This window comes from Vombatus ursinus, unplaced genomic scaffold (genome assembly GCF_900497805.2).
Source record: "Vombatus ursinus unplaced genomic scaffold, bare-nosed wombat genome assembly UNPS02014802.1, whole genome shotgun sequence".
NCBI lineage: Eukaryota > Metazoa > Chordata > Mammalia > Diprotodontia > Vombatidae > Vombatus > Vombatus ursinus.
The window spans coordinates 13,616,736-13,643,865 of record NW_020954580.1 but is presented as its reverse complement, the minus strand read 5'-3'; the positions used below and the strand labels follow the sequence as shown (position 1 = coordinate 13,643,865).

General features: G+C 35.3%; 1 protein-coding gene across 1 annotated transcript in view; it reads right to left on the bottom strand.

Annotated features, from left to right (window-relative positions):
- ERBB4 (erb-b2 receptor tyrosine kinase 4) overlaps positions 1–27,130 on the bottom strand; it is an 833,670-nt gene that overhangs the window by 221,393 nt on the left and 585,147 nt on the right. The window contains exon 18 of the mRNA XM_027873426.1: positions 24,975–25,073. Coding sequence (XP_027729227.1) covers positions 24,975–25,073 — 99 coding nt within the window. The remainder of the gene's footprint in view (positions 1–24,974; positions 25,074–27,130) is intronic.

The window sequence follows — 27,130 nt, the reverse complement described above, 5'->3', positions numbered from 1 at the left end:
AGTTCAAATCCGGCCTCAGACCAAACACTTGACACTTACTAATTGTGTGACCCTGGGCAAGTCACTTAACCCCAATTGCCTAAAAAAAAAAAAAGAAAGAAAAGAAGTTGAAGGGAACTCAGAGATTGTCTAGTGTACGCTACCATTTTGCTTTAGATGAAATTGAGGCCCAGAGAGATTAATTTGACTCTTCATAGGTGACTAGTTGCAGCAGCATTCAAATTCAGATCCTCTAACTCCAAATGCATAATTCTGAATGTAAGTATTATAATTCAATTAAATATGCAACCCAAATGCTTTAAAATTTAACATTATCAAGCACACACATAATTAAAAGTACATAAATGTACCTATCTATTTTCATATCTGAGGAAGACACAAATAGAGGTAAATCTACAAAACTCAGAAAAACTAGTATTGTTCTCTAAGTACCAAAATAAAACAAGATTAAAAGCTTGTCATTTTAGTGGAATCCACTGGCCATTTTGCACATATTTCATTGTGGCATAAAGCTTTGATTTGAATGTACAGATTACAAAGGATAGCACACCAGATAATGTAAGGCCATACTACAAGGATGAAGAAGAGGAGGTGGATAAACTACATGAATAAAGTTGCATTTTGAAATGACAGGGGGAAAGAAGAGTAAGCCACTAGTTCTAGGAAGAACTGAGAAAATGAAATCTTGTTATCTATATAGTTCTAAACCAACTTGTTTTTTAAGCAACACATATTGAAATTTTCAAATTAAACAAAAAATTGATTGGCAATGCTGATATACTTCAATTAGCTTACAAATGATAGGTATAATGAGAAGAGGCTGCCTGGAGATATCAGAAGAAAATCGGAAAGAATTGATTAAGCAACTCTTGGAGGAACAATATTTAAAATTTCTAATTATTTCATTAACTTTACTAGTATTAATCACAATAACAATTATAATAATGTGATGTGTTTTCCCTTTCAAAGCACTCTACAAGTATTCATTAATATCCACTACACATACAAACAATAGAGTAATATAAACAAGCCAATTGGGTTAAGGAGCTTTGGAGGATTTGAACAAATAGGATTTGAAGGAATTAAGTGAGGAAACTACAGAGCATGTCAATTTCAAATCCAGCATGAGAACTAGAGGGATGGCTGCCTGTCCTGTGTTCATTTCACAGAGCAGGCCACACACTTCAATTAGAATATTTAAAAAATGTAAAGAACCATTTAATGATATTTATAGAATTATTTTTGATATAAATTTGCATCCTAGTTTTCTCTGTCAATGATGCAGATACTCAATGAATCAAATAAGAGCTGTCCATAATTTAACCAATGGGAACTGGACAAAGGTTCATCTCTTAATAGCTAGGGAATTCTATAACATAACTACCAGCGTGTCAAATTTCTATTAAACCACTAAGTGGCTAAAAATGGAATTGCAGACTCTGAATCCAAAATTCATCTCCCTGTGTGGTTCACAAACAAATACTATTCATTTAAGTTTGAGAGAGAGAGAGAGAGAGGAAGGGAGGGAGGGAGGGAGGGGGACAGAGAGAGAGAGAGAGAGAAAATGAAAATCTATTTTTACATGACTCAAGTAGAAATGAAATACTGGTTATAACAAATTATTTTGGAAAAAAATACATATTTTCAAGTGTGTAGTCTTTAATAAATAGCCATTATAAGATGTAGAAAAAAAAAAGAACTGATCAGCCCCCTATGATCTCCAAATGTGATTTATCCATTATAATCATCTTCAACTTCCACAACATTTGCCCCTTCTCTCCACTCACACTGTAACTATGGTATAGATGGCCCTCACTGCCTCTCACCTGGACCACTGAAATAGTTTCCTAATTGGTCTCTTGGCATTTAGCCTCTCCTTTCTCTAATCCATCCTGCATGTGGCTGCCAAATTGATTTTCCTAAAGCACAGGTCTGGCTATATCACACCTTCAAAAAGCTCTAGTGATTCTCTGTTGCCTCTAGGATAAAATACAAGTTCCTTTCTTTGACATCTAAATCCCTTCACAATTTGCCTCTAGCATATCTTTTCCAGTCTGATTAAACATTACTTTCCTTAATGCATTCTTTGTTCAAGCCCAACTGGTACACCTGCTGTTCTCTGAATAAGATATTATACCTCTTGCCTCCACACTTTTAACTAGGTTGTCCGTAATGCTGGACCATTCTTTCTGCTCCTCCCTGCTTTGTGGAACTCATTGTTCAGTCATTTTTCAGTTGCGTCCAACTCCTTGTGGCCCCATTGGGGGTTTTCTTGGCAAAGATACTGGAGTGGTTTCCCACTTCCTTCTCCAGCTCATTTTACAGATGAAGAAACTAAGGTAAATAGGGTTAAGTGACTTGCCCAGGTTCACACAGCTGGTAAGTGCTTGAGGTAAAATTCGAACTCACAAAGATTCATCTTCCTGACCCCAGGACCACTCTATCCATTGTGCCACCTAGCTGCTCTATCTTCCTTTAGATCTCAGGTCAAGTGCCACTCCCTTAAAAGGCCTTACCTGATATCCCCTGTCGTTAGTTTCACATACATACCCTCAATTCCATGTGTCAGGCAAGTCAAGCCATTACCTCTCTTCATACCCTGATGGAGACCACCCAGGACTCCAAAACCAAGAAACCTAGAATAATAGCACCACCATTCCAAAGACCACTGACCCTGCTTCCAGTCTAGTTCTGGTAACTATCAATGAGGGAACTGAAACTCATAGAGGTGTGACCTGGAAACTGTTTCTGCAGCTGCTCCAGTCCCTACTTCCCAAGAAACCAGAGACACTGACTATAAAGAAAAGACATTTCTTACTAACAAAGGCTCTGTTATTGCAAAATAGTTCAAAATCAGAAAAAGTTATTGTTTTATCCATGGAAATGACATTGAAGAAGAGGGATTGCCATCTGCTTTTCCACTGTATCGTAAAGACCAGGGTTTCCTTCTATTTGATGGGAAGCTGAACCCTACTACGTGTTTTCTCTCTCCCTATTAGAATGTGAACTCCTTGCAGAGACTCACTTTTCTGTTTGTATTCTGAACACTTACCATTCTACTTTGCACATAGTAAGCACTTAATATATATTTTTCATTCATTAATTCATATATAAACATTCCAAATGCATTAGTAAATGTAGGATCTTATATTTATACTTATCTCTACACATTAAGAAGCAAGGTTCTTTGATACAAAAAAATATTGTAGCCTGGTTGTTGTCCTTCATTCCTGAAGAGGAATAAAAAGACATCACTATGTTGGTTTTGTTTTATTACAGTGTGTCTAACTGTGGCTGATCAGACCAATATGCGCTTGGAATGTTCTACCACAGGTTGGGCACAAATAGTCCATGTGAACATGTGGGGTGGATTCTCTACATCTGTGCATCTCGTGTTTCTTTTGAATTACTTTAATTCTGCTTTGCTCACACAGCACAGCACTTTCTCTGATGTGGGCATGCCATGGTGAATGGTCCTGTGCTAGTGTCTCCCATGTCACACAATTAATTCCAAAGTTCTTAAGAGAGATCTTCAGAGTGTCCTTGTATCACTTCTTCTGACCACCGTATGAATTCTTGCTCAGCATGAGCTCTCTATAAAATAGTCTTTTTGGAAGTGTATGTTTTGCATTCAAACAACACAGCCAGCCCATCAGACTAGTTAAAATTTGTCACACACCATCATTGATCCATAAACCCACAATTAGGAAAAGTGCATAATAAATACAAAAATCTCTTTATAAAATTTGTACTGTAGAGAAAATACCTGTATCTCATTCACTAATAACTTGGAATAACAGTACAAGCCAAAATATGTTGATAAAGGTTTCATAGATTCTTAAGACTTTTAATTACCATCTTGTATGACAGTAGTCTTCAAGAAGACCTGGGTTTAAGTCCCACTACAAGACCCTCACTAGCTATTATGAATGGATAAAAACAACCTCAATCTCAATTTACTCAAATGGAGAATAGGGAAGGATAAAAGCTAATGTCCGTGCATGTACAACACTTTACAAAACTTAGAGCACCATATAGATGTCACTGTTGTTGTTGTGGTGGTGGTGTGGTGGTGCTGGTGGTGATGGTGGTGATGATGAAGATGATGATGATGATGATGATGATGAAAGCTTTTTCTATATAAATAATTGTTAGGAAATGTGTCTATAGGATATCCCCCAAAATGTTTCAAAGGGGAGGCAGGGGGAGTCAGAATTGATGACTTTATCAATACAATTACTATTTTCAATTTTTTTCCTTAAAAATGCATTAATTCAATGACATTTTTTGAGCATTGACTATGTGTAGGCACTGAGTAGGGTGCCTTAATGGAGAATCACATAAAAACTGTGAAAATGACAAGCATTTTCATCACTCCCAATGTAAATGGATTCCAAAAAAAAAATGCTTTTAACCTAAAACTATGTTGGTTGTCACCACCATGAAGACACAGCCTCTTTCATTTTCATCAAGCTACTTTGTACTGGACTTTTGTTCAATGTACATGGCATGAGCCCATAGAAACACAGTGAAATCCAAAGTGGTCTATTTATTTTTTACCCCTTAAAAACTGCCTAAATTTAGTTATTTAAAAATAAAACAAAATCTGCAAAATTATTTTACTTAGCATACTTGAAAGGTATCTTTGAAATTTATTCATTATATTTAGAATTTTTCAGAGCTAGAAATTGAGATACACAACAGCTTCTAAGACCACTACACTAAGATTATATGATAGCTCAATTAAAATTTCTCTTCTATCACATCTAATCACATTCTTAGTGTTACCTTGGACGTTCCTAATGTAACTTTGGGGGTAGAATAATCAATTAGTTGTCTGACCAGACTACTATAAGAGACATATAAAAAAAATACTACTAGGTTGACTTCGAAAATTCAATTGGGGGCAGCTAGGTGGCATAGTGGATAGAACACCAGTCCTGGGCTCAGGAGGACCTGAGTTCAAATCTGGCTTCAGACACTTGACACTTACTAACTGTGTGACCCTGGGCAAGTCACTTAACCCCAATGCTTAGCCATAAAAAAAAAAAAAAACCAAGAAAATTGCAATTGAATCCTGGAAAAAAAAAAGACACATGAAATATGGAAGTTTAGAGGAATCCTTTCCTTTCCATCCACATATTCACAGCAAGGGCTTCAGGTGAACTGAACTCAATTGCCTAATGCATAACATTTAAAAATTACCTACAATTTTATCCTTTATCTATAAAGGTCATCTTTGTAAAGTTTACTTCTTCCTTAATTAGTTGAATGTAGGTTAATAATTGAAACCCTCAAAGCCAGTAAGATAGTAGCTCTTGTCAATTCTATTTGGACAATATCTGTTGCAGACATTCCCATTTATAAATATAAATATAGGTATACAGATACATACATATCCATCTTTTTTCTTTTTGGCAGTGATTCATTTATTTTTCAATTGTTTTTCAATTAATAAGTATCTAATCTCTCTTTTACCACCCCACCCAATGCTGAAAAAAATGAAGATGAAAACTTAGGTAATAAACACATATAGTTGAACGAAACACATTCCTATATCGAACAAGTACAAAAATACACATCTCATTCTTCATGTCTAGCTCATCACCAATCAGAAGATGGGAAGCATTCTAAGTTATTGGTCCTCTGAAAGAATGCTGAGTTCATAATTTTTTCAAAATTATTCATTTTTATAATGTTGTTGTTATACTATGCATTGTTCTTTGGTTCTGCTCACTTTACTCTGCTTCAGTTCAAAACGTTTTCAAGTCCCTTCTTCCGCCTTCCTTGCTTGCACAGACATCTACTTGCACCTCCCAACTGTATGATATGTCACGTCCTTACTTCTCAGAACCCCATTTTCTCCTCCCTTTCCTTTCTCCTTTTAAGATAATCAGAACAAACAAAAGTCACTTCTAATCCCTTCAACTTACTTGATTCCCATTATGACCCTTCCTGACATCAGTTCTTAGGTTATACTTGCATCATCTTTCTCACCCTTATGGAATGCAGACACTTCATCCTTATAAAGTCATTTCCTGATTATTCACTTGCATTTACCCTAGTATGTTTCTCTGTGCTCCTGTGTTTGTATTTATAAGTTACTACTGAAAGCCTTTCATAAGAAATGATTGATAGTCCTCTGTTTTTTTTGATAATTAATTAATTTATTTTTAATTTTCAACATTCATTTCCATAAGATTTTGAGTTTTAAATTTTCTCCCCCTCTTATTTTCCTTTCCCCTAAAGATAGCATACAATCTGATATAGGCTCTACATAGACATTCATGTTAGACATATTTTCAATTAGTCATGATGTAAAGAACAACTAGAGCGAATAGGAGGAACCATAGGAATGAAGTAATAAAACAAAACAACAACAGAAAAGGAGAGCAAATAGTATGCTTCCATCTGCATTCAGACTGTATAGTTCTTTCTCTAGGTGTGGATAGTAATTTCCATTGCCAGTCTTTTGGAGTTGTCTTAGATTCTTGCATTGCTGTGAAGAGCCAAGTCTATCAAATTCAGTCATCCCATAAAGTGGCTGTTACTGTGTACAATATTCTCCTGATTCTACTCATTTCACTCTGCATCAGTTCACGTAAGTCTTTCCAAGTTTTTTTTTTAAGTCTGCCTGCTCATCATTTCTTATAGCATAATAGTATTCCATTACATTCAAATCCCACAACTTGTTCGGCCATTCCCCAATTGATGGGCATCCCCTCAATTTCTAATTCTTTGCCACCACAAAAAGAGCTGCTATAAATACTTTTGTACATGGGGGTCCTTTTCCTGTTTTTATGATCTCTTTGGGATACAGCCCTAGAAATGCTATTAATGGGTCAAGGAGCACGCACAATTTTATAGCCTTTTGGGCATGGTTCCAAATTGGTCTCCAGAATGGCTGGATCATTTCACAACTCCACCAACAATGTATTAGTGTTCTAATTTTCCCACATCTCCAAAATTTATCATTGTCCTGTTTTGTCATGTTAGCCAATCTGATAGGTGTGATGTGGTACCTCAGAGTCGTTTTGATTTGCATTTCTCTAATCAATAGTGATTTAGAACATTTTTTCATATGACTGCAGATAGCTTTAGTTTCTTCCTCTGAAAACTTCCTGTTCATATCCTATGACCATTTATCAATTGGGGAATGATTTGTATTCTTATAAATTTGACTCACTTCTCTACATCTATTTCTTTAAGTCCATTTTTCCTCCATTTCTTTAAATCCATTTTTCCTCCTGTTGCATTATACTCCATTTTTCCTATAAAATACTTTTAGTTGTAAGCCAATATCTTCCATCTTTTGGAGTGTAGTATTCTATTCTCCATTTAGGTTATAGCTGCTAAATCTTGTGTGATTTTGACTATGGTTACTTTATCACTTTAATTATTTCTTTCTAGAAGCTTGAAATATCTCTTCTTTGACCTGGAATTGCCATCCTTGTGGGCAAGATGAAGAGATGTAGGCTAACTAGTCAGACATTTTGGTACATTTAGAACTAGTTAAACAAATGGACCTAAAGACAAATCCCTTGGGCACTCCCCATGAGAACTATCCCTGAGTTGACATCAGCCCAGTGAGGACTGCTCTTTGGGTATTGGTCAACATTTCTGAAAAATCAATAATTTAGATAAAGGCACCATTGTTGGATTTAAATGACATGAATCTTGGAATATCAGTTATTATTAAAATCACTGGAAGATGGAATCAAGATCCAAAAATATCTTGATAGGGTAGAACAATGGGTCAATCTAAATGAGACAAAATTCAATCAGAATAAATATAAAATTATACATTTGGGTTCAAAAAAACAATTTTACTAATATAGCATGGTGGAGGTGTGGTAAGAGAAGATTGTTCCTAAGCACAAATGCATCAATCAGATTAGACCTATGTATCTTCTTTCTCTTTGTTGATGATTTTGAAATATGTTCCTATATTTCACTGGATGTTAGATTGTCTGTCCTCCCTGGGGTTGGGAGTTGCACTGGAACCTTTGTTGGCAAACAGCAAACACAAGACAGGAGTAGCAAAACTCAATCTTATCTAAGTTCCAGTTTTGAATTTCTTGCATCATATCACAGTGCTTAAGTTTTGCTAGTTTTTGTTTAGGACTTTTTTATGATATGTAAGTAGAAGTCTGTAAATTGATCAATGAATCACAGGAAAATGCTATTGATCTCTATATCATCATTATCAGAAGCAATTTGCTATCAGCTTCTCTGTGGAGGTAATTAACTCCTTTGACTTAAACACATTCAGCACATTTATAATGCAAAGAATGAAGATAACATGTGATCTGGTGCTATCAGCTTCCCACTGTATTTGATTTAAAAAAAAAAAGTCTGTTACTCTAATTAACTCCTGATGATGCATAAGAACAGAAACCCTGAGTATCCAATTTCAGTCCCTTCAAAAGTAACTCATGGATAAGAACCCTTAATTTTCCTCCTGCAGTGAAGTTTACCAGTTTAGTTGTACATCAAGTGCCCTTATTTTAAAAATCTCAATTTTTGAGAGTGGAAGACTGTAGTATAAGAAGATATTCGTTTCAATGAGAAAGATCAAGGAATATGGCTGAATGCCATGCTATTGGGATATTTTACTATATTACAAAGTATTCTAAGAAAAAAAAAGTGTAGGAAAATTCATCTGTTCTTATCAGCCCTTTTTTTTTCTTATTAGAACTACATTCAATTAAAACAAATGATTAAAATGAAGCTAAAGTCATTAAATAATTGTTCATTTTTTTGTTTACAAACTTTTTATGAAATAGATATTTAATTTCTTCCTATTATTCATTAGTGATGGCAACATGAGATGCCAAATGGCATTGGTTAGGGTGCAGTATTTTACAAGCCAAACAGTTTCCATCTTGTAAGGGAAATTGGACTTCAACCAGGTCAGGAATTCAGCTGTATTCTTTTAATACTTGGACTAACAGCAAAGTGCCTGCTGTAAGATTCTTAGTATTAGGGAAAAAAAGGCTCTGAATATTAGTTTATTTGAATAAATTTTCATTATTATTGGTCAGTTGCTACTGTAGTAATACTGAATAAAATAGGTAGGAATTGATGTATCTCGTTACTAGGATTCAATATTTTTGGCCTTCATTTTCTAGCCAAAGCTTCAAGTAAAGAAACGCTTCTATTTTCAGTATCATTAGGGAGATTATGGAACCTGGGACCTCAGAGGCTTTGGACTGTTCCTTTTGCTACTCTTACCTAGGCATTTTTTCAATTAAAGATAAGGCTCAGTTTTGACATATAGCTGTGGTCCCTTTGTTTTACTGCACTGAATGTCTCTATTTTGCCTTAAATGAACAATGTTCTGCTTGTCAACATAGACACTTTATTAGGAGAAACCCCAAATGATAAATAAAATTTTACAATGCCCAGGGCCCTCTGTCCATGCATACTTTATACACTGCTCCTGATATGTGAATTATAGAACTGAGGTATAATCCTAGGCTCACATTCAGCAATATCAACCTGATATAACAAAAATGCTTATAATATCCTATTTCATCACCAAAGGGACAGTTAAGGGACACGGGACCAGGCTTCACAAATGGCATATCTAGAACATACAATTTATTTTTATTTTATCATTATTATTATTATTATTTACAGACTTCTAGGTTGTCTTAAATATCAGAACAGCCTTTCATCAAGTCTTGATTGGCTGACTGTTAACCTTGAACCAACCCAAGCTTGTTTAGAATGTATTACATAAAAGCTGAGAAAAGTAATACATTGCATTATTAATAGAGAAACACAGTAAAACCTTCATTTACTATCAATGTAGCAGTAATCTGGCATATACATTACCTTTTAGAAATTGAAACATTGCTCTGTCTACTTGAATTGCTAATGTGAGGCGGAGACAGGCAGAGAAAATTCCTAAATAATAGGAAGCTCTTAAATATGGGTTTTCAGTTTCTTATTGTGAAATCTTGGCATTAATTGTGTGATTCCCTGTGCCAAAGTCTACTTTAAAGTTGGATGCTTTCTTACTATGAAAAATGCATGAAACTGTGTCGAACAATCTGGAACACACTTAATAGTTTCTAAATTTCTAATTTGCTCAATTGTTTCAGAAAGTTTATGACAACTGTGGGAAATAGAGGCCTCAAGGCACAGAAAGCAATTGCCTCAACTGGTGGTGACAGTTGTACCATATTCTGTCCTTGTCAGTCTGGAAAACTAGGTGGCATATTGGAAGGAGTGTTGGAAAGAACTGGGTTTAATTCCTGACTCTGACACTTGCTAGTTGTGTGACCATGGGAAAGTCATTTAATATCTCTTTTCTCATCCAGATAATGATAACAGTTTTATCTATTTTAAAGCGCTCTTGTGAGTCTCAAGAGAAATAATACATAGAAAATACTTTCCAAACTTCGAAATGGTATAGAAATGCAAATTGTTTTGTCTCTCCCTATCTAAAATATGACCTCTTTGACAGCAGGGGATATCTTATTTTTACATTTAAATGCACAGTGCTAAACATCATGCTTGGCATAGCATACTTTATAAATGTTTTTTCATTTATTTGATGTTAGATTCTCATTGACCCATTTCAGGAAGGACAGACACATAATTAGAGAGACTCCAAAAGAAAGAGACCAAGATGGAGAGTGGCCTCAAGATCAGGCCATATGAGGATTAGCTGGAGGGAGTGAGAATGTTTACTTAAGAGAAGAGAAGCCTTGGGTGCTACACAATAGCTACGTTCAGGTTTCTGAAGGCCTATTATGTAGGAAAGGGGTCCAAATTGTTTTACTTGGCCTTGAAGGGCAGAATGAAATGACTTTGGATGGAGCTGAAGAAAGGCAGATTATACTCTTATCTAAACAAAGACTTCCAAACAATTAATAAAAAGAAAAACCTGCTGCCTGGGGAGGTAGAAAGTTCATTTTAACTACAGGTCTTTAAATAAGATATACATAACCACTTCCAATTCTGATATTCTTTAATCCTCTAATGATAAAATTATGTGATCCATAATGGACAATCATATGTATTCACTAACAAAGTAATGAATTCATGGGGGAGAATTCTCCTGGCCTTACCTTGCTTTGGAGATTTTAAACTCTCTCCATGACAGATCCGGACAATAGTAGCCAAATAGATACTCTGGTAATATCTAGAGGAAACTAGTTGGTTTTGTTTTCCAAAGGATAACAAAAACTTTATATGAAGCCAAGAGATTTCATGTCTCAATCTTCACTCACTTGAAGTACAACCTTGGAACAGACCCCAATCTCTGCCAAGTCTGCTGGTGTATTAGATGTACCCACTGTAAGGAACTATGAGGACAAGAATAGATGATGCTCATGATAGGCAGGCCTTGAATTCATTATAATTGCATTGCTTGAGGAATCTCTTAAGAGATCTCAAATTGATCAACCTCAAACTGATAATATCGTAGATCCATATGAATATTTGTATGTATACATATGTAGTAAATTTGATGCTTATAGAATTGTCTACAAGTTTTGAATCAAAACTTTAATGTATAGACAATACAGTCTATGTTTTCTTGGCCAGAAATATGACACTAAACAAATGACAATGTTTATTAAGCAAGTTCTACTTTCCTCCCTAGAAGGACTCTTGGCTTTTCTCTCAATTCCATCAGCAAAATCTTTTGCTCTGTATTTCAATTAGAAAACTGTGCCAGCAGGATTGTATCCAAATGGCTTATAATGATCCCAATTCACATCTGTAAATAGAAATGCTATTTCCTTAATAGTCATACACTCTCCTGAAGTATATGGAAACAGATTTACAGTTAAGGAGTAAGATTCCCAAAAAGATAAATAGATACTTTAAAAGGAAATCACTGGCTGAAGAGAGGAGGAAAAGACATGAAATCATTTCATGATTTCCTTTAGTTTCTACATCCATTAACTTTCAATAGTGATAAGACTGGGTGGATCAACATCAATTTACTGCTCAGAAGGCCTTGTGAGCAGTTATAAAGTACTCAGGCGCTACCTAATTTTAGAGATCTTTAGATCAATTGGAAAATACAATTCTAATCACCAGTGAGTTGTGCCTAGATGTTATAGAATACTAGATTCTTCTCCAGAATACTATAACTCTCAGTATTTATAAAGCGATTTTCTCATAATCGACATGTAAAGAATGTTTCTTCAAATTTAAAAAAAAAATTAAGTGGAGGAACCTATGGGCTTTCTCAAGACCAAGAAATTTTTCTAACACCAATAAAAGCAACTTGTGACATTAAAGGAAAGATTATCAAGTCATTTCCCCCATTTATTTCCCTTTTCTGTTTCCCAATTATTTTAGAAATAAAAGTGTGAACAACAAACAAAAAAAGGCATATTTCCAAAAGGAGGACATTAGCATAGTAAGATAAACACTTTGATGTCAACAAGAGGCATTTATTAAATGCCTATTATAGTCCAGATGTTGTGATTTCATGGTGCATTGTGGTAGGACCATCTCAAAGAATTCAAAGTCAGACCCACCTCTAATCCAAGTAAAGGCATTTATTGGGAATGATGCCTTCAACAGGCTGGGTTCCAAGAGGAACCATCAACTTAGTAAGACAAGACAGGTGATTTTATAGTGTAATGACTGTGAATATACAACAGAAATTATGAATATTAAAAAGGCAGGAGGGGTTTGTCAAAGGATTGGTAATAGTGGAGGGGTCCCAGCCTCAGCAAAACCTACAATGTATACAGAAAAACCCAATAGGGGAGCATTTATATGTGATAATGACATTATAATAAACCTTTCTACATCACAAGTTTACTCTAGGTCAATTCTATACTGCTACTGCACAGGTGCTATATTAGGGGAGGCCCCTTCTGTGGTTCAGTGGTCAAACATCCTGGTCGCGCTGCTTTCTGACTGGCTATCTATTGTGGTCCTGTAGGGTCAAGATGGATAGGTAGGTAGCATAGTCCTGTCTTGGGCTGTTTGGATGATGTGGTTGTGGTTGAGTGGTTGGTGTTAGAAAAAGTTGAGTTTAAACATGAGAATTGGATCTGAGGACAGAGGCTAGCAAGAGGCAGTAGCTACATTGAGTCTGGGGGCCTGTGGTGTGGTTAAAGCCAGATTATGTGGTCAAATCAGGGCATGCCTGTTGTTCAGTGAGGCCCATAAAGAATTTAGAATATTAGGGCTGGGGGCAGCTTTATTAGGATTCCATCACAGGCACTGACTGCTAAGGTATTATGGATATAGAAAAAGGGAAGTTCTTGAGGAAATTAGAGTCTAATGGGAAACGTAACTGTTCACCTAGTATGCAAACTATATCTATCTATCTATCTATCTATCTATCTATATCTATATATACACACATGTATAATGTATGTGTATATACACACATACAGATATATATATATACACATGTATGTATGTGTGTATGTATATATATCTATACATGTTAAATTGAGGATAACCAACAACGGAAAGCCACTAGTGTTAAGAGGACTCTGAAAAGGCTCCTTGGAGAAATTGGGATTTTAGCCAGAAAAGCAGGGAAGACAAGAGGCAGTGATAAGAAGGGAGAGAACTCAGGCATGAAAGACAGTCAGTGTAAATACATGGAGTTGGGAGATGTAGTATCTTGAAAATAGAGAATTCTTATCCTAGTCCAATTAGTATTTTAAAATACAAGAAGAAAACTGAGCATCAGCTAAATTATAAATGGGGGAGAATAATTTTTATGGTCTTAGTCAATTGTTGTCACATTGAAGGTCTAACTTGGACATTCCTGCTTAGATGACTAAGAGGCAAAGTAATGAGAACAAGGTTGAAACATCTTTTGGTTTCTAGTTCTTCCAAAATCATCACTTACTAGTTGTATGACTTTGAACAAGTTATACTTACCTCTCTGTTGCTTCTGTATTCTCATGTGGGCAAATAGGGATGACAATACCTGGACTACCTAACTTATTAACCTGTTGTGAGAAATGCAATTTGGAAACCTTAATATGCCAAAGGAATCTTAGCAATTATTGTCAGTGTCTTTGGTAAATAGAAGGGTTAAAAGATTAGACTCTAACCCAGGAATTTGCATGTAGTCAAAAGAGCCATCTTTCCCACCAATGAAACAAACACTGGAATATACTACATAGGTGAGACAGGGAAACATGAGAGAAATACAGTGTGTTCCAAAAGTCTTAGTGCATCTTTAGCTTAAAATTACACTAAGAGTTTTGGAACACTGTCTAACCAAAAGTCCTAAGCTCACAGAATTCATATTCTAACTGAGGGGAAACAAAATATGTAAAACAGAAAGCAGTGAATTACTTTTTAATCTTTTTCTTTTTTTCTTTTGTTACTTCTATTATTAAAAAGCACTTACTATGTGCCAGGCACTGTGCTAAACACCGATGATGAAAAGTAAAGCAACTTCCACAGTTCCTGCCCCTTCAAGAGGCATCTGGAGGCAGCAGATAGAATGCTGGGTCTGTGTCAGGAAGACCTGAATTCAGATCTAGCTTCAGACACTTACTAGTTGTGTGACCCTGGGTAAGTTACTTAACCTTTATTTGCCTCAGTTTCCTCAACTATAAAATGGGGATAATAATAATATCTACTTCCCAGAATTTTTGTGAAGACCAAAGGAAAAAGTATTTATAAAGTGCTAATCATAAGGTGCTATATAAATGTTTATTTCCTTCCCTTCCCCTTTTTACCACAACCCAAAGGGATCAATTATAATGAGAGAGATAACACACAAATGACAATGAAAATACAAGACACAGAGGGGTTAAGTGGAAGGTAATCTCAGAGGGAAGGGATTAGTAACAGGCAGGAAAAGGCCTCTGGTAGTTGGTAAGATAAAGGAAGCCAGGGAAGCCCAAAGGAGATGGGAAAAGGGAAAACATTCAAGGTCCAAGAGAATATTCCGTGAAGACGTATTTCAATAAAAGTCTGATATTCTAATTATAGCAGGGAAAATTCTCTTGTTCTACGTAGAAATCCCTTGCATTTGCAGCAACAAGTATCCAAGTTTACATTAACTTATTTGCCATATTCTTGTCAGAGCTGACAATTCTAAAATGAGTGGTCGGTTATATTTATCATTTTTATGGAGCCGAAACCCAACATACTTCTGGTTCACTAAAATCTATGCTTGGGAATAACAGTGAAGTGCAGGGAATTTAGGCAAAATCCAGAGGCTCCGTTGATCTTAATTATAAAACTACCAGCAAAAAGACCAGCTCCCTTGGCTATTCTCTTACCAGGAAACTAATGAAAAAGGGAAATTTATGTCCAATCATAAATCCCAAACGTTTCAGTTTCATTTTTCCCAAGTTTATTTTCTCACCTAGCTAAGCAGCATTTCATTCTATTATTAGCCACTGGCCCAATATCAGCTGACCAGCGTCCATCAAACTCCAACTCAATGAGCTCAGGGACTCCCAAGGAGCTCTGTGCACTCAGACTTTTGCTTACAGCTTCTAATTATTTTCTAACAGATAATGGGAACATTTAAGTTCAGAGAGGTTAGATTAAGCTTGTAAGTAGATCAAAATCCTGGATAAAAATTGTAGATCCCAGGATCACTGCTGGAAACTAAGATTTTTTTTTTTTCCTGAAGAGATGAAGGGCTATTTGCTGACTGCTTATTTTAATGTGTCAGACTAGTCTAATACTTCTACCACCACAGAGGTGTTCATTCAGATTTCTAATCATAGTTTGCCTGGCTCTTTGCTGTTATAAGTGACAGAGCGCCTCCTTACAATGATGAGAGCACTTCACCATCCAGTGAACACAGGGGTACTTAGGAGCCACAGGCAGCATCTAACATAGCTATGAAGATAATCCTATAACCTGAATTTCAGTGCAAAGCAAACTTATCTTGGGCTTTTTATTGAGGGCCATGCTATGAGCAATTATTTTTTAAAAATGCAGTGAAATAAAGCACTGGTTTTAAGAAACAAACAAAGATTAAATCTTACTTGGGTGATTTATTAGTGGTGTCCCTAGGACATGTCACTGAACATCATTGAGATCTAAAATGGGCTTGCTAATGCTTACATCACTTATGTATGGGTTTCCCTTGAGGATCCAATAAGATGATTCACATAAAGACATTTTTTAATTATTAAGTGTGACATAAACATGAGTTGTTTCTGGTAGGAATAATAAAGTCCATGAGAGGTATTACGATACAGTGAATACACAGAACAGGCCTAATTTTCTGGAAGTGTTGAAGATAGTATTATCAGGGCCAGAATATCTATGTGACCTTGGGCAAGTCATTTAATGTCTCACTCCCAAGGGCAATACTCTAAAAATAGTCTTGCAAAACAGTTTCTTTTCTATGTTGTTTCTTCACCAGGAATTCCATGTATTAGATAAAATAACAATACAATCATAAAGTCTCTGCCAGTTAGGTGGTACAGTGGATAGAGTGTCAGGTCTGAAGTCAGGAAGACTCATCTTCCTCAGACACTTAGTAGCTGTGTGACCCTGGGCAAGTCACTTGATCTTGCTTGTCTCAGTTTCCTCATCCATAAAATGAACTAAAAAGGAAACAGCAAATCACTCCAGGCCCTTTGCCAAGAAAACCCCAAATGGCATCATGAAGAGTCAGATATGACTGAATAATGACCACAAAGTCTCTATATTGCATAAGGTCTATGAAGACTCAATAAACTAAAATCAGTGAGTATGTGATCTCATCAATGAAGCCAATCCATCCAAAAGAGTTACTAAGCATCTCTTATTTCTTCAGTGAAGAAGATAAGACTAAAGGTTGGAAAAATACATATTCATTAACAGAGATAGTTATATATGGAAACATCAATACATCAGTCTATTAACATGTATTTATTAAGTGCCTACTCAATGCCAGGTACCATGCCAGGCACTTTGAATACAAAGACAAAAATGAAGCAGTTCCAGGCCCCATGGAGCTTATATTCTATTAATCTTTCTATCAATGAGTGAGGCAAGTGATAAAGAAAAAAGCAACATTTAGGCATCACAGAAATATTTGCTGACCACAGGTGTTTGTGTATAACTACAGCAGATTGAAAATGATTTTAATGTAAGTTATAATACTTTCTAGGCCAGAGATTTTTGAGAAAAATAGAAACCTAATACTGTTCAAGGGTAGTTTAAGTACAATTCTGCTTGGAGGCAATGTGATGGGTTAAATGACCTGTCAAAATCCCTCTTTCTAGACATAGGGGATTTTGTGACATTTAGAAGGCTGAACTTTTTTTTAATGTGACTTTTGAATTTTTTCAATAACCAAAAAAAAGCTGTACTATATTTATAGATTTAAATCAGTACAACTCATTTGGCTGAAAGTAGTTAAATCTCATCTAAAATTTAAAAATGAAATGTCAACCTACTGCAATCATCACTATAACATAGTCACTAGTGAATAGTAATTGGAAACTATGCGAATGATTCTTAATAATATTAGGAATGAAGACTATAATTAAAGCACTATGTACTAAGTACATACTGAGATCCAGTGTGGGAGATATAGAATATCCTATAGAAAAAAGAATGGGAGGAAAGAATTGGATTTAGAGTCTGGAAGACCTGAGGTTGTATCCTGGTTCAGATACTAACTGTGTGAACTGGGTATGTCATTCAATCTCTTTTGGTCTCAATTTCCTATTTATTTACCCTATTAGTCAAAATCTATTTAGTCATAAGACTAGCACCTACATCACAGAGTAGTGAAGATAAAATGGGGTAACATATGTAAAATACTTTGTAAACCTGAAACCACCAACAAATGTCAAATATTATCATCACCATCACCATCATGTTAACATTCATCATTATCTACTCCTTTGTCTTTTTATGGGGCTACTGCAATTTTAAAATAAAAATAAATTTAAATGTATTTAAAATAAAAAGAATGTCTTGTCAATGAATGCCCTATATATAATCCTATCTTAGCAGTGAAACCTCAAATTGAATTGTGTTATACCAACAAAAGTAAGAATGGAGATATCATAGAGAACATTTAGACCAATATACTTAAAATTAGAAGACAGTTAATGGAGGGAGGACAACTTTTCATCATTCCCCTGGTAAGGCTCTAATATCCAATATATAATGAACAGATTCAAAAATACAAAAACAATAACTATTTCCCAATAGGTTAATTACCCAAAGATATAAACAGATGCTTCTCAAAGAAGAAATCTAAACTATTAATAGCTATATAAAATATTTCAAATAACTAATAATTTGAGATATGTAAATTAAAATCTCCCTCAGACTGTACCACAATTCAATAAAAGTGGCAAATTAAAAAAAAAATAAAGAACAGGAAAAAGACAATTGTTTAGAGGGGCTATGAGATAACCAGCACGAAACTGCCTTCTTGGAACTATGAATTGATCCAACCATTCTAGAAAATAATTCGAAACATTGCTCCCCAAATCACAAAATGTGCAAAGTTTTTGACTCAGCAATATCACTATTGGGCCTATACCCTAAAGAGAAAAGAAAGAGGAAAAATTCATATACACAAAAATATATATAGCACTTTCTTAGAGAAAATGACTAAAAAGTAAAATGGTACCCTTTTATTGGGAAATGGCTGAGCAAAATATGGTATGTGAATATAATGGAATACTATGTACCACAAGAAAGATGAAAGGGATGGTTTCAGAGAAACTTTGGAAGACATATGTACTGAGGCAGTTGTCAAGTGAGCAGAACCAGAACCATTTACACAGTAACAACAGTGTAAAGAAAATGAAAGTCTTTAAATTCCTTAAGAAATCTAATCAATATCATAACCTACAACAATTTTAGAGGACAGATAAAAGATGCTACCCACGTCCTGATGGAGAGGAGATGCATTGAAGTTATAGAATGAGAACTATATTCTTTTTTTTATTTTTTTTAAATTTTTAAATTTTTATTAATTTATTTTGATTTATCAATAATCACTTCCATATGCTTTTGAGTTTAAAATTTTTCTCCCCCTTCCTCCCCACTGCCCTCCCCAAAATGGCACACAATCTGATATAAGCTATACATTTACATTCCTATTAAACATATTTTCACATTAGTGATGTTGTAAGTAAGAATTAAAACCAATGGGAGGAGCCATAAGAAAGAGGAAACACAACTCAACAGAAGAGAAAAAAAAATAGCAATTCAACTTCCATAGTTCATTCTTTGTATGTGGACAGCATTTTCCATCACGAGGTCTCTGGAGATGTCTTAGATATTTGTATTGCTGGAAAGGGTTAAGTTTATCAACATTAGTCATCGTACAATGTGGCTGTTACTGTGTACAATGTTCTCCTGCTTCTGCTCACTTCATTCAGCATCAGACCATACAAGTCTTTCCAGCTTTTTGTGAAGTCAGCCTGTTCATCATTTCTTATAGCACAATAGTATTCCATTACATTCATAAACCACAACTTGTTCAGCCATTTCCCAATTGATGGGTATCCTCTCAATTTCCAATTCTTTGCAACCACAAAAATTGCTGCGATGAATATTTTTGTACATGTGGGTCCTTTTCCCATTTGTATGATCTCTGGGATATAGCCCTAGAAGTGCTATTGCTGGGTCAAAGGGTATGCACATTTTTATAGCTCTTTGGGCATAGTTCCAAATTGCTCTCCAAAATGGTTAGATCATTTCACAACTCTACCAATAATGCATTAGTGTTCCAATTTTCCCACATCTTCTGCAATATTTATCATTTTCCTGTTTTGTCATGTTGGCCAATCTGATAGGTGTGATGTGGTACCTCAGAGTTGTTTTGATTTGCTTTTCTCTAATCAATAGTAATTAAGAGCATTTTTTTTCACATGACTGTAGATGACTTTAATTTCTTCATCTGAGGAGACCTATATTTTTAGATATAGCCAACATAGGGGGATTTCTTATGCTCATCTATACATATTTGTTATAAGGGTTTTGTTTGTCTTTTTGTTTTTAACTTTTTTTTTGGTGGGTATAAGAAAAAAGTAGTAAGAATGATTTCAAAGAGTATAAAAGAAAAGGGGACCATTAAAGCATTTTTAAAAATACATAGAGCGGTAGCTAGGTGGCACAGGATCAGGCCATGGATTCAGGAGGACCTGAATTCAAATACGGCCTCAGACACATAACACTTATTAGTTGTGTGACTCTGAGCAAGTCACTTAATCCCATTGCCTAATGCCCCAAAAATACATAGGAAAGAACAGAAGAAATTCCAGGAGAAAACACAAACAGGGAAGCTTTTAATGCTACAAATATTATATGCTAAAAAGAAAAGCAAATAATAGGAGACTCACAGTTTCACGTATATTTCTCTTTTCCCATTCTGTTTCTTATATGGAAATGCTCATTTTGTTTGGTCTTTGTTAATTTCAGAATAAAAATAAATAAATTTTAAAGAGTAGAAAACAAGAAAAAGTACCAGACATCTAAAAATAATTTCTTTTAAGAAAAGACTGCAACAATGAAAACATACTTACTGTTTTTTAGGAGAAAGGTATGTAGACACACAAAGCAGTGTGAAAATAAGTCAAAGGTTCTTATGGACTAGGTATAGGGTAAATGATTGGAAGGTGATGCAGGACACAATGAGGGTCTATTTTTAAATACTTAAGTTGCAGCTTTGTAAATTATACCCTACTGAGTCAAAATACAACTTCCAAAGAAGTCTAATTACAATTGGGATAGTTAACTAAAACAAGGTGTTTGACGATGAAGCAAAGAACATTGGGGTTAAACATGAAGAAAGTAATATTGAGAAGTCACTAAAATACTGCATCTTAGAAGACTGCAGAATTTTCCTCATTCTAGGTTCACTTAAATGTGCTTCTTTGTCCTCTACTTTTTGGGGGAGTTTTTTTTCTCTTTCTTAACAAATTGTTCAGTCATTTTAATACATTAGTATAAAATAGCTTCAGAACCCTTGAAAGTGAAATAAAATCATACCAAACATCCATGCAGTCCTTCCAAACACTGTCATTCTGGAGGAAGGACCGCTTTCAGCATCAGGGTAGCAAGGGAGTACAACCTTGGGACAACTTGGATTTTGCACACTAAGTCCATGGGTTTAATAGTTTCCATAGCAATGATCATTTGAGGATCAACTACAGTAATTTTTAGGATTACTGTAGAATTTATTAGTGGATGAAAAGCCCTGGGTTTGCATCACTGTTGTTCTGTTAATTTCTCTGGGCAAAGAAAGTGGCAGGAAGTACATTGGGGCTTCAGTCAAATTGAATGTAAATGTCCATACAGCAATGTTTTTTTTAAAAGATAGTTCAAAAGTTATTGTTAAATGGAAAATGTATGTATGCTCAAATGTTATTTTCTACAAATTGACTGAGACATGTCAGATTTTAGGAGGCCATGCTCCCCAAATCCATTAAGTTTAGCCACTAACATTATTTCTTAGCTATGTTTATGTCATGCTGGGTAGGAAAAAGAATCAGTTTCCTGACCTATTTGAAAATAAGAACTAAAAGCATATGTGAAATACAAGCTGTCCTTCAACAAAGTTTGAAGAAATGCTCTTTTTTTGTTGTTTAGTGTTTTCCCCTCATGGGAAAAGAAGGAATGGTCATTCATTCATTCACCATTTATGCTATATCATTATTGTTATTAGAAATCCATTAGAAATGTTCTGAGGCACTGAGATAACAACTCAGTGGTCAAATTGCCTGTCTCCTGCATTTAGTACAACATTTAATAGAATTTAAACCACTTCCAGTTTATTTTCTGACAACTCTGAAATTTCTAAGAAAATCAAACTGTGCTTGACTGCTCTTTTGGACATGTGCAGGAATCTTGGAGGTAATGTAAACATTTTCTGTGTGGATTATGACCATTCTCCTATGTCAGATATTACAGTAACACTCATCAGAGCATGGTTGAGTGGGAGAATTCAATTGAAAAATTCCTGGGAAAGGTAGCATGATATTGTATGGGTAGAGAGTTGGCTTTGGAGTCAGGAAGGCCTGTGTTTAAGTCTTCCCTTTGATCCATGCTGGCTAAATTCTTCCCTTACAAGGCCCACCTCTCTTAAGCTCTCATGAAACTCTCTTACACTTTAAGTGGCCAAGCAGATGATGATCTGTGTTGGTAGAAGCATTTGACTCATCAATACACTGTACCAATGAAGTCATGGGTGACATGAAAACATAATACATATGTAGTTATAGGACAATGTATGGTTCTGTGCTCACTATAAGTAAATACTTTTTTTCTTTCCAATCTTTTTTTTTTCAACTCACCCTACAAAATGGTATAAAGTATGTGCGATAAAGAGTTCTAGGCCTGAAGTCAGAAAGACTTTAGTTCAAATCTGGCCTCAGACACTCACCAGATGTGTGACCTGGGGCAAGTTATTTAACCTAGGAGGCAGCTAGGCAACTCAGTGGACAGAACACTGGGCCTAGAGTCAGGAAGACTTGATTTCAAATCTGGCCTCAGACGCTAGCTGTGTGAACCTGAGCAAATCATTTAACCTCTGTTTGCTCTAATCCACTGGACAAGAAAATGGCAAACCACTCCAGCATCTTGCCAAGAAAAGCACATGGACCCTATGAACTGAACAACAACAATGTGTGATTCTTTTTCATATAAGGGGATCCCAATGAGGAAATCCCCCTTTCCAATGAATATTGGCACTTACTCTGCAATTGATAACTCTAAAGAATTCTCTGGGGCCATAATCCAGTATGTGTATGAGATGATACTTAAACTCAGGCCTTCCTGACTCTACTTCATCCCTCTAGCCAGTTTTCCATGCTACCTTTTATAATACCACTATTATCCAGAAAAAGTTTACCCAATTCAAGTATTGTGTTCCTAAAAACAGATTATCTTATTTTGACTTAAAACTCTGTACTTGGAGGAATATAGAAAGCCACTTATAACCCTTCTTTTTTTTTCTTCTTTTTTTTTTTAGTAACCTGAAAAACATTTTGTGATCTAACTTGCTTCTCTAGCTAAATCCAGTCATCATCCTACTTACAGGTACTATCATATTTTTTACCCAATACCACATCCAGGCTTGTTAATGATCTACACAAAATAAACTAGGGAAGAGTGGATAGATTTCAATCAGATCTAGGAATAATCCCTCTATTTTCTAACTCAACCAGAGATATAATACTAAATATACCTCCCACTACTCTAAACAACCTGCATCTTTCTTCCATACACTAACATTTGAACACTAAGGAAAACACCAAATAGTAGGCAAAAATCTTATGTGCCATGTTTTGAAATTGTGCTGATGGCAGCTTCTCAACATGTTAATCCGTCTCACAGATACACCACAAGAGGCATAAGAAAGAAATTTTAAAATATTTCCCCTATTTTTAATACTTAAAAAAGACCCCTGGGAGTCTGTCAGTTCCCAAATCCACCAGTATCTTTGAGAAAATGAGTCTTTTCATGACTCAATTGAAGCCTCATCTAAAATTCAGCAGCACTCTAAGACTTCAAGTTGCCATTCCCACTCCTGTTTCCATGGGAATAGACTTTGGATCAGCCAAAAAAAAAAAAAAATGGGGTTAGGAGCTTTCAAATAATCATTCAAAATAGTGATGAGGTTTTCAGAGCTTTTAGGTGATTATTTTGTAGCCTCTTAACCCCCTTTTGCCTTCCTGTTTCCATGGAAATATGACAAAAATGGCTGCCCTGGGCATCCAGCAGAGTTATTAACATTCTTCTGGATTTCAGCAGCAACTGCAGACTAGGCTGTACCAGACTGTTTCTCCATCTCCCACAATCTGCACCATTTCTACTCGTGGTTATAGTTTTTGGTTGTTGTTTTTTTTTTCCTTAAAATTTGGTATTGTTTTTGCAAATCCTTGTCTCTGATTAACTTAAAATAGGACGCTTGTCTATTCCTTGGAAAACGTTTCGGCTTTATACTTTGAGATATTTTCCAGGCACAGTGCCAAAAAATTTCGAATGGTTCAAAAGGGAATATTCTCAGGCACCACCCTGACTATGTGCTAAATATGTCTTTAGTTGATGCTTGGGGGTCTAAAAATAAGAGAAGCCCATTTGAGGTTATCAAGAGGTTGACCTTGCTCAACACTCCTCTCTTTTAAGACTAACAAGGCTATTATTCAATAGAAGGGGACCTTTTTTACCTCTAGGTTCTAACTTGGGAGTTTAGCCAGACAGTACATCTCAAATATAGGATGTTTGACTTAGGTCAACTTCTAAATCCAATACAGCACATCTTGACTACGAGTCCTACCTAGCAATAAAATCTTTTTACAAAAGAGGCCATGAACATAACAAAATAGAACAGATGGGTTTATTTTACTACATCAATACCAACATAATCCTCATCATCATCATTGCAAACACATATATAATAATTATGAGCTGATATGGCTATTTTAAAGTAATACGCTTATACTTTCTGGATCATTCAACAAAAATAGCCAACACACTTTTCCTTTTACATTTATAACACTTTTATAGAGTACTTTATTTTTTTTGCTTTCTGGTGAGGCAATCAGGGTTAAGTGACTTGCCCAGGATCACACAGTTAGTGTGTCAAGTGTCCAAAGCCGAATTTGAACTCAGGTCCTCCTGACTCCAAAGCTGGAGCTCTATCCACTGCATCACCTAGCTGTTCCTGGACTACTTGTTCTTAAAGGAACTGCAACTGAATTATTAGTAATATCTAGAAAACTAGACAGGAAAGCTAATAGAGAGAAGAATTCAGTTCAGAGAATACTGGATCAGGTCTGCCCAATTTCCAAATGCTCAGGCTACATTTACCTAGTCAAATCAGAAGTATAGCCATAAATCAAGCTGTTTCCTCCTCTAATCTTGGGTAGCCCTAGGGAATTTCTAAAACCTACAATTCAACCTGTCCCTGAAGACAAAGCTTGTAAACTGCAGAAAGCTTTTTTGTTTTGTTTGTTTAAGGCAGTCAGTTGTTTTATTTTAAAATTAGGCCTGTCACTACTGGAAAGAAATCAAAGAGATGAAGTGTTTGTACTTACATCCATGAATTCAACATTTGCTTTCGGACCAGTTGTCTCATTGAGAATCTTTATAGCCACAGGTATCTTTACTGTCTCTCCTTCAGGTACCCAGATCCCCTGTTGAGGAAAAATACATATACATACACTTTCAACACTTATTAATGTAAAACACATGTAGCATACATTTTCACCAGGTAAATTAATTCTTATCAAAAATAATGTCTTTCAAGAAATGATCACAAAAGAAAGAATATCACAAAACAGCCAAAAATTTAGAAGCAAGGTGGTGGTGGACGATGGGGATACCGAACCAAGAATTAGGAGGTCTCAATTCTAGCCCTTTCTTTACTACATAGAGAGTTAGGTTACTTGGATGAGTCATTACCTCGCTGTATCTAGAATTTCTCACGTTAACAAAGGAGGTTGGATTGAATGGCTTTTAAAGTCCTTTCCAACCGATGATATGATTATGTTGCAACTCAAAAAACAAGCTAATAGAAAACATTGTCACTTTACATGCAGATTGAGTTAGGACTCAATTTTCAAGGAAAATAATATCTATTAGCCACCATAGGATACCTCATTTGTTTTTCTGAACAGTATATATGCAAAACACTTGGAGTTCCTTGGAAGAAATATGACATTAATATAATTTATTAATATTAGTTTTTGGATTTCTCTCTCCAACAAAAAGATAGAATAATAAAATCTGACTGATTTTTTTTTTACATTGGCCAAGAATGTAGATGATGGAGTTTGGTGCAATGTGACAAACATTAAACCAAATAAGTTTTTCTAACCATGATGCACTGAAATATTGAAAAGAGGGAGAGGAATTTTAGCTTTTAAATTACAATGCTAGAATATGTTTATAAGTTTTACAAAAGTAAAAAGTTTAACAAAACTGTGATTGGGAGTATTTTTGTATTTTTTTAAATCGTCTCCACACACACACACACACACACACCCTGCTTGTTTACTTTTTCACAAAACTGAAGTCAAATACTTTGAAAATGGAGCAATTCTGTTAAACTGGTTGTGCATATGCTCATTGGGCTTTGCATATTTGGAGACAGAAATAAACATTTTTGTTATTGTTGTTGTTTAGTTATTTCAGGTGTGTCCTACTTTTCATGACTCCATTTGGTGTTTTCTTGGAAATGATGCTGGAATGATTTGTTGTTTCCTTTTCCAGCTCATTTTACAAATCAGGAACTGAGTCAAATAGAGTTAAGTGACATGCTCAGGGTCACACAGGTATTTAGTGTCTCAGGCCAGATTTAAACTGATAAGAGATTAAAAGATGAGTCTTCCTGATTCCAAGTTCAGTGCTGTATCCACTGTGCCATCTAGCTCATTCTTTTTTTCATAATAATTAGATCTATCCACTGTACATAAATTACATATGGAAGTGAATAAAAGAAAAATGAGGCAAATATCCAAGTTTCAATAAACATTTACAAGATTTTAGTTCAAACTGACAGATTATACTACAAATATATTCATAACCAGAGTCATTTCATTGCCTAGTACCTTGTACATAGTAGTAGGTGCTTAATAAATGTCTTACATTGAATTGAATTTACAATATCTTCTTTGGTATTTTATGAACGTATAGTACCACTAGTTTCCCACTTCTCCATCAGCTACAATATGTCTTCCTCTTCTCCCCAGTAAAGTGGGAAAAATATTTGAGTCTGGGAGTCTGAATTCAAATCTCTTCCATAATGTTTACTACCTGTGTAACCTTGGTCAAGTCACAATATCCCTAAGCCTCAGGTTTCATCGTGTGTAAAAGTATGGACAATAAATTAGATGGGTTTGAGGTCCGCAGATTCCTCAATTAAGTTGAACAAAATGTGAAGTACAAGACATTGTGTTAAGAGATAGGGATATAAAGATTGAAAAAAATCAGTTCCTGTCCTCAGGGAAATTATATCCTCCTAGAGGAAAGAAGATAGAACAGTTACATAGCTAAGTATAACAAGGTAGGTATTGATGGAAACAAAGGAGAGAAGTGGGAAAAAAATTGCTTTAGGAAGACTGAGGAGGCAGAGAATACTAAAAATGGGTGTTGAATGTATGGGGAATTAGAATCAAGGAGTTCTTCCTATGTAAGTCCAAACTAGAGCTGAACCTTGAAAAAAAATAAGAGGATTCTGCAGGGAGGGAAT